Source organism: Zingiber officinale, chromosome 3B, assembly GCF_018446385.1.
Source record: "Zingiber officinale cultivar Zhangliang chromosome 3B, Zo_v1.1, whole genome shotgun sequence".
Taxonomy (NCBI): Eukaryota; Viridiplantae; Streptophyta; class Magnoliopsida; order Zingiberales; family Zingiberaceae; genus Zingiber; species Zingiber officinale.
The window spans coordinates 3,472,305-3,481,277 of NC_055991.1; the positions used below are offsets into that span (position 1 = coordinate 3,472,305).

The following is an 8,973-nucleotide window of genomic DNA, read 5'->3' on the forward strand; positions in this document are numbered from 1 at the left end:
CAAAGACGTGACGCAATACATGCAGAACAAGTTTGGAGGACTTAGTAAATTTGGCTTAACATGAGGACTTTATTAAAACTTGGCAATCACTTTTTATAATATTTGTAATATAATAAATATAGTTAACTGTTCTTAATTACTTATTATTAACCACACAATTATTCTAAATTTTGATATTGCATTTTCATATCAATCAAAACATAAATATTTAGTAAATGACTGATTATTTTTCAAATAAATCTTCCCATATTCATTGTTATATCTCTTTCTTTCCTGTTAAATTTTACGAGTATACTTGTAAAATTAATTTTAAATTTATTAGTTCAGCAAATACATTTTCTTTAAAAAAAACAATTTAAAAATAATTTTTAATATACTAATATTTATATATTTTTTAGATTCTAATTTTTGAAATTATTTTAGTAATTTTCAATGATATTAGTGGTCGGGTTGGGACAGTTCGGATCATCTGCACCACAAATCCCTGCTCCATCCCTGCACCATAAATCCCATATAAAATGTTATCACGTGCAAAGCACGAGCTCACGCTGGACCACAAACTCACGCAAAAGACAAGATCGGTCTGGGATGATGCTGGACCACAAACTCCACAGACCGATCAGCATCATCCCAGACCAATCCATTGTTCTGAATCACATCGCTTCTTACTGATCGGTCACCAGATAACCCACAGAAAGCTACTGTGTGGTTACTGATCGGTCACGAGACCGATCAGATAACTAAGGTATCACTGGATCGGTCGACAGACCGATCCAGACAGCCAAATATCACTAGATAGTCAGTGTTAAGAATTATTTATCATAAAATAAGCTAAAAAAGAACTGAAAAAGAGTTCTGCAGGACCTTCTGCCAAATATCCGGAAAATCAATCTTTCATATCAACCCCAACTTATTGAAAAATAAGGAAAATCAAAGGGGAAAACGTTTGTGACAAATTGTATTCCCATGGACATGATTCAGGATAACAACAAACCAAAAGTATTGCAAAACACCGCTTCATGACTTTCAAAACAGAGCAAATTTATGTCCAAAAACAAATTCCAACAGCAAACTATCAGTTAAAGTGAATCATGATGCACTTATTGTAAAAAAAAATACATCAAAACTAACTGCAACAATAAATACATCAGTTAAAGAAGTATATGCTACAATTTTTACAATAACCATATTAAATGTTTTGGGAACAATATAACACCTTCATATTCTAATATCTGTTCACCAACAAGACATAACAAAAAGTATAATACGCCAGCAAAACTCCAGACATGGCCTATAATATTGTCTTCATTTTTCTGTGGAAAAAGAACAGTTCTCCCAGAGGTATGCACGCTAGCAAAACTCCAGATATGGCCTACAGAAGCAGGATGGAAATGGCCTACAGAAGCAGGATGGAAATGGGATCAGATAATGGTGCTAGATGTAAGAACCTGTTATTTTTTTTAGGGTATGTGCAATAAAAATAAGGCATACTGGCCATTGACAAGTACTCACGAAATTGAAAATAAGGCATGCTTGATCAAAGAAACTTACCACAACAACGGCAAAAGGAGCACGAGAGAATCCGCAGGAGGTGGTCCAGCATAACGAAAAAAACATTCTGCATACCCAAATGAGATCGTTGATGTCTAAGGGGAGGAGGCCGCAGGAGGTGGTCCAGCAAACTACACAAATGGGAATTGCACCTATAACAGTAAACAACTGTAAACTATTAGGAAGTCGAAACAATAATTCCAGTAGGGATGATTTTCATGAGGTCACTAATCTCGTATTATTCCAGTCCTGACCTCAACTTCTACATGATTGAGATTAAACATGATTTAGGTCTCTCTGATTTTCAATGCTGTAAGTGTTAAACATGATTTAGGTCTCTTAAATCACTTTCCAAACTAATACTAGCATATCACATACAAGAGCCCATGGAAGAAGTACCATATGCAAACACACGTTGGTTACCTGGAAACTCTAAAATGGAAAGAACAACATTTGACGAAAACAGAAATCTATGTGATGCATTAGAGCATGCTGCCTAATGTATGAAATAAAAACTATCCTTTGGAACTGAACACATTGTATAACTACTTAGATGGTGTGGTCTATTCACTTTACAACCTATAGTTTTATCATTATATTCTTGATTTTTGTCTAAACATGTCAGTGTTGCTTACCAACATCACCAATGCAACAGTATCTATTATAAATTTCAATCAGAATTAAAAAAACTTGTGATAACTAAGATGTATATATACCTGAGAAAGTTGTGATGACAATAATAGTGGAAATTGAGTCTCAGTCATGTTGAAACTAGCAACAGAGCTACCAATTGTTGACACAGAATTTATAGGCTAAAACAAAAAAATAAAATACAATCTTAGATAGTTATAAAATAAATTATCTTAGATTAACATAAGTAAAATAAATACCAACTTGATGAATGATCCGGTCACATTGTACACTGCCCACGGTGGAAATACTTTGATCTACACCCTGTGTTATAAAAAAAATAGAATGATTTAAGTTACAACAAATAATACCAAATAAATAAAATTTGCAAAGTTATGGAATAGAAACCATTACAATTGTTGAAGTTTGATTTGTTTTCCTCGCTGCTTTTCTTTTCCTTGAAATCTTCTCCAACCCACCTTTCAACCTCTTACCTGACACTGTTTTTTTCTTCATTTTAATTCCTTTCACTCCAGTAGAGTTCCCTTCACCATAATCAAATTCCCAAGATGCTTGGCTCACATTTGATTGTTGGACATTTGATGCATTACCTTGTAACTTATCATCCACTATCTTACACAAGCTCAACATAGCATCTTTAACAAACATGTAAGTGTCATCCCTTTCTGCTGCCTTGGTAAACAATTGAACATTCAACCCACACAACTCTTTGTAACGCATGTTTTGAAGTACTTTTGGATCCAAACTAGCATTGTTAGTCATTGAATCATTAACTCCAAAATATCCAATTTTTGCTTTTCTTGTCCACCTTTTCAATACATAATCACTTGGGATCTTCATGATATTTTTCCACGTATATATTTTCAGAATATGAGAACACAAAATTCCAGCAAATTCATATTTTCTACAGCTACACTCAATTTTTTCACACTTCTTATCAAGTGTAATTATATGATGGTTTTTCTTTTTGTGAGGAGTAACTTTATATTTTGTAAATGTATCAACATCCTCACAAATTTCTAGATTAGAATCATGAGATAAGCACCATTCCTGTTGAAAACACTTGTATACCTCAGGAGTATAAATTTCACTAGCATGCTTTAAAATCTCAATTGGAAACATTAAATAGGGAATAGTTGTATTTGATTTGAAATCAGCTTTTAATTCCTCATATCGACGATCATCAAGGAGTCTTTGGAAGTGACTGAAGAAGTCTAAAAACTTGTGTTTATAAGTGACATACTTTTTCACAATTCTATTCATGCTCTCACTTCTTTGGGTTGTAGTCATATCCGCACAAAACATTTGTCGTCCATATACTAAAGCCCATTTTTCCTTGATGTTGTACATGCGCCTCAACCAATCATTGTCTTCAAGTGCATACTTGGCTAACATCATGTTCCATGCTGAAATAAAATCTTTCTCTTCATCAAAATCATATATACATGAGGAAAAATCTTTAGCAAAGTCTCTAAACATAGAAAAAACTCCACTCAAATGTATGGCAGCATTTTGATAAATATGCCAAATGCACAAACGATGATGTGTTTCAGGCCATCTGGAAGCTAACGCCTTTGCCATTGCTGCATCTTGATTTGTAAGAATAGTAGTTGGCTTTTTCTCACCCATAGCTCTAGTTAATGTATCAAATAACCACTCAAAAGTCAAACTGGTTTCATCATATAATAAAGCAGAGCCAAAAAGTATGGATTGTTTATGATGATTAACACCTACAAACAATACAATTGGTCGACCTTCATTGTTCTTTCTGTAGGTTGTGTCAAAGCAAATAACATCTCCAAAATTAGCATAATCAGCTCTCATCTTAGCATCAGACCAAAAAATATTAGTAATCAAATCATCTTCATCAACTTGGATAGCATAAAAAAAATTAGGATCATCGAACTGCATTTTCTGCAGATATTCCAATACACCCCCTGTATCCCCAACTCTCATATTTATTGTTCTTTTGGATCGCAAGTAGTTTTTATAATCCACAGGAATAAATCCTAAATTCTCCCTCCCACCAACTTGCCTCACCATAAAATCATGAGATGCTTTTCGGGGAATTCCCACATCACTTGTCATCTCAATCTGTATCGCTGCAGAAGAAGATATATTCCTATGACTTCTATAGAGGTGTGTTTTGTTTGGACTTGAGAGATAATGATTATGCTCTTTAACAAACTGTACCACAGTAAACTTGCTTTTTTTCCGATTACAAATCTTCATCTTAGCCTCACAACCAAACCTTGTTTCATCACGACTTGCTTTGACATAAAGATCTCATTTGTCTTTTCCTCTTTTACCTTGGGCACAACAACAAAAAACCCTATCAAGTAATTTACCCGATTCATCTTTGTGGATTCTACCTCTCCTTACACCAAATCCAACCTTTTTAGCATATGCCAAATAAAATTGATATGCATCTTCTTCTGTCTCAAATTCCAATCTCATTTGTGGTATATCCAAATCTGTTTCAATGTTCAAGCCTATACAATCAAACAAACAAAGCAAAATGACTAAAAAGTAAAATTTGATATAATGAAGCTCAATACATTCCCAATATGATTCTTATTACCTTCATCAATAACATCAAAGTTACCTTCCTGAATATCCTCATTTCCTTCAAAATTCAAACGACTACAACTTGTAGATTCACCCTCCATGATAATTACTTTGATCCTATAAAAAAAATCTATTATGGAAAAAAAAATTAACACAAAAGAAGCATATAAAAACAACAATTTTATGTCAAATTACTGCATGTCCAACTTCTATTTAGTTATCAAATGCTCCAGATCCTACCAAGAATAGTAATTAACGAGAACCAAAATAGGTATCAAATGCCCATACTTATGTGCACTGAATACTGTATCTGTGCAGCATTTTTATGCACTGAATACTGCATCTGTGCAGCATTTTCTTTGTCAAAAATTTCATGTGCATGCAACAAAGAAAGACAAACGTATATAGCAAGCTGATCAATTTTCTTTTTGGAGTGCCATCTGATAATAGCACAATATAAACATGCCCAACAGTTCAAACAAATGAGGGTTACATTTTGTTTTTTTTTAAGAGTAATCTTTAGATTGATGTATCATGTAGGAGTTTAATCAACAAAATTCAACATCAAAGCTGGAACTCAACATTAAAGGAAGTGCAGCGAACGCTGAGGAACGCTCAAACTTTGTTTTTTGGTCCGGATGAATACTGCATATGTGCAGCATTTTGGTCCAGATGAATACTGCATCTGTGCAGTATTCAACAAACTCAACAAAGTCAACATCTAACCTATCACAATTCCCTAAAGGAAAGCTGACGCTGAGGAAAGCTCAAAAGATGTACCAACAGTTGAAATCAAGGCGGCAAAGCTTGGGTGTCGCTGGTCGCCGGGCAGGGCTGGACCTCAGAGAAGTCAGGGAGTTGTAATAGGTCGCCGGAGTTGGATTTCTGCGTGAGTCGGGGTCGTTGGAGGCCGTCGCGGACGCCGCGCACCTTCGGGGACGCGAGGGGTTAGGGTTGGGAAATATGTGGGCGTGAGGGAACCTCACGGCGTCGGGGACGCTGTGGTAGAGAGAGGCTTCCGTCGCCGGCGTGAGGTTAGGGCTCCTCCTCCTCTTCGTTTTAGCTGGTAAACCGGCGACTGTTGCGGTCGCGGGGACGATGGAGAGGCTAGGGATTGCTGGCTCTTGCGTTTTGCGTGACTTTGTGGTCCAGCGTGAGCTCGTGCTTTGCACATGATAACATTTTATATGGGATTTGTGGTGCAGGGGTGGAGCAGGGATTTGTGGTGCAGACGATCCGAACTGGGGTTGGGACGGCAGCAGCGGCGGCGGCGGCGCAATGAATGGAGACTGGTTGATGTCTATGGCGGCGGTATGCCCGCTACTACTGCCGTCGTGCATGTACGCTCTCCGCCTCTGGAGGCATATTCATGTCCCCTCCTCCGCCTTGTGCCGCCGCCGTCGCCTCTCTGCCCGACCTCCGGCAACCGGCTTCAAGCCATTCCCCTCTTGCACCCGGAACAAAGCGTAGACCGCCGAGCCAACTACACTATCAGCTTGCTCAGTCGTCAGGGAAGGATGTTCGACGCTCGCCAACTGTTCGACAAAACACCCCACAAGGACGTCATCTCCTTGACCTCAATCATCTCCGGCTACATAAGGTGCGGCATGCTCCACGAGGCAAGGGCGCTCTTCGACCGTGCGGGCGCACAGAAGAACGTAGTCACCTGGACCACCATGCTATCCGGTTACGCTCCGTCGAAGCTTATCAACGAAGCCGAAGAGCTCTTTGAACGCATGCCCGAGAAGAATTGTATTTCTTGGAACACCATGCTCACTTGCTATGCTGAGAAAGGCCAGCTCGATGAGGCCTTCCATCTGTTCAGGAGAATGCCGAATCGGAATGTCGTGTCCTGGAACACGATTATGATCGCTATGGCTCAATCTGGTTGCTTAGATAAAGTATATCGGCTGTTTGACGAAATGCTCGAGAGGGATGTGATTTCGTGGACTTCAATGGTTGCAACCTTATTGCACAATGGGAGGGTTGATGAAGCTCGAGCTCTGTTTGATAGAATGCTGGAGAGAAATGTTGTTTCCTGGAATGCCATGATATTAGGTTATGTCCAAAATCTCAGACTTGATCAAGCTCTGGAGCTGTTTGTAAAGATGCCTGAGAGAGACATAGTTTCATGGAATACAAGATTACCGGGTTTATAGAGAATAATGATTTGAGCAGGGCACAGGGCACGAGGTTCATTCGAGGAGATAGAAAGATAAGAATGTGGTCACTTGGATTGCTATGATCACAGGATGCGTCGAAGATTGCGGCATATGCTCATCATGGGAATGGCCAAGAAGCACTGAACCTATTCAAAAATATGCACCTGAATGGATTCAAGCCTAGCGATGTTACGCATGTGGGATTGCTCTCTGCCTCTCAGCATTTAGCGACTCTGGTTTGTTTGACGAGGGGCTTAATCTTTTCAAGTGCATGATGAATGATCCATCAATTGAGGTGCAAGATGATCATTATGCTTCCTTAGTCAACCTATGGGGTCGAGCAGGGTGACTTAAGGAAGCTTTAAGTTTCATTAAAGTGCTAAATATTAGCCCATCATCACCCTCTGTCTGGGGAGGGGGGGGGCGCTTCTTGGAGGCTGTAACGTCCACGGGGATGTTAAAATTGGGAATTTAGCAGTTAAGAAGCTCATGGAAGCAGAGCCCAACAATGTCGGATCTTACATGTTGTTGTCGAACATCTATGCTTCGAAGGATAGATGGAATGAAGCAGCAAAAATTAGATTAAGGATGAAGGATAAAGGACTTGAGAAGCAACCAGGTTGTAGTTGGATTGAGGTCGGAAACAGAGTTCATGTTTTCATGATACGCGATAAGTCTCACGGCGAGTCTGAGAAGATCAACGCATTGTTACATGATCTTCATAATAAAATGTGACAAAAAAAAGGATAAGTTAATGCTCTGGATCTTATTTCAGTTGAAGATGAAGTAAGTTATTCTTCCTTTTAGAATAAATATGTCTGAAGTTAACCAGTGCATGCAAATATGAACTACTTCTAGTTATTTCAGACAAATATGTGTAGTAGTTGTAGTCAGAAAGATAAATGCGATTTAGAATAATGTGAGAACAAGAAAGCAGCGGTATTATCACAATGACGATCAAATCCTAGCAAAGATCGCTAGAGCCCATAGGAGTAGAGCCAAGCCCGATAACACGTTACTCACCGTGCGTGCTCCACTCTGCACAAACGTATTAATTACCAAAGTTTTGATTAGATGGTGGCTATGATCGTGCCCCAAAGACGGTCAGAGGGCGATACATCGATGACGAGGCGAGAGTGTTGACTGTTGTCGTTGAAGTCCTCAAAAGGGGGAGGTCAAAGGGGAGAACCACCTTCTTCTCACAGTGTTTAGGAGAAACTCGATCTGGCCGACCTGATATGCGAGCTTTATTTTTATGATGGCTCGACTGGGAAGGGGGAGGATAGGGGTGGTAAAAGGAAGGCTTCCTTCTAAACGCTTATTGGTTGGCCATTTTTCTGAGGTAGTTAGGATAACCATAACATTCGGTCGAATGACTTCTTGATTGGTGATGAATACAAAATCACTCTCTTGTCTTGGGGAACCATTGTAGACCGCTCTGATTCGATTGAACTTCCGCTTCTACTCGCTGAATTGTCTTCTCTCTTTGGTGATTTCTTGGACGATGGTAATTTGAATGAGCTTCTTTGCCACGTAAAGGGAGGGAGACTTTTGCTTTGCGTAGGGGAGGGGAGCACTGTGCCCTCCGAGATCATTTTTTCTAGTAAATTAGACCTCTTCTACATTTACATATTTTACCGACCGACCCAGTAGATCATCACAACTTTTGGGAGAGTTTATTACCAAGGATCTGAAGAAGTCTCCTTTTGTCAATCTTTGTGAGAATGCACTTGTCAATATCTCTGAAGTCGCCGAAGGGACATCTTGAGCTGTCCGATTAAAGCGTTGAATATAATCTTTCAAAGTCTCTTTGAGCTTCTACTTAAGAGCGGATAGATTTAAAGGTGTTTTGTGATACCTCTGACTACTAGTGAAATGATGCAAAATTAATATTTTGAAGTCGTCAAACGATCGAATGGAAATCATAGGGAGGCGACTGATCCATCTTTGAGCCGAGCCCGAAAGTGTTGTCAGGAACACCCGATACTTCACCCATTAGAATATTAATGTAGTAGGGCGACATTTTCAAATTTGCACACAT

At 39.0% G+C, this 8,973-nt stretch overlaps 1 protein-coding gene and 2 pseudogenes across 1 annotated transcript; 2 read left to right on the top strand and 1 right to left on the bottom strand.

Moving 5' to 3' along the window:
• Window positions 1-1,372: 1,372 nt before the first annotated feature.
• LOC121967959 (protein FAR1-RELATED SEQUENCE 5-like) lies at window positions 1,373-4,026 on the bottom strand. The gene is made up of 6 exons (XM_042518493.1): window positions 2,596-4,026; window positions 2,446-2,505; window positions 2,268-2,363; window positions 1,975-2,047; window positions 1,627-1,703; window positions 1,373-1,396 (listed from the first exon to the last, which is right to left on the bottom strand). Exons 1-6 carry the CDS (start codon window positions 4,024-4,026, stop codon window positions 1,373-1,375), a joined length of 1,761 nt encoding a protein of 586 aa, XP_042374427.1.
• Window positions 4,027-5,942: 1,916 nt separating this feature from the next.
• On the top strand, window positions 5,943-7,017 carry LOC122055525 (annotated as a pseudogene).
• LOC121967960 lies at window positions 7,016-7,667 on the top strand (annotated as a pseudogene).
• Window positions 7,668-8,973: the final 1,306 nt, after the last annotated feature.

Excerpts from the sequence above, each read along its gene's own strand:
- LOC121967959 (XM_042518493.1), bottom strand. The coding sequence starts at position 4,026 with ATGAGAGCTGATTATGCTAATTTTGGAGATGTTATTTGCTTTGACACA. Across the intron at positions 2,048-2,267 it reads TGTCATCACAACTTTCTCAG|GCAGCATGCTCTAATGCATC; the intron begins GTATATATACAT and ends TTCATACATTAG. Across the intron at positions 1,704-1,974 it reads TTCCATTTTAGAGTTTCCAG|GTGCAATTCCCATTTGTGTA; the intron begins GTAACCAACGTG and ends TTACTGTTATAG.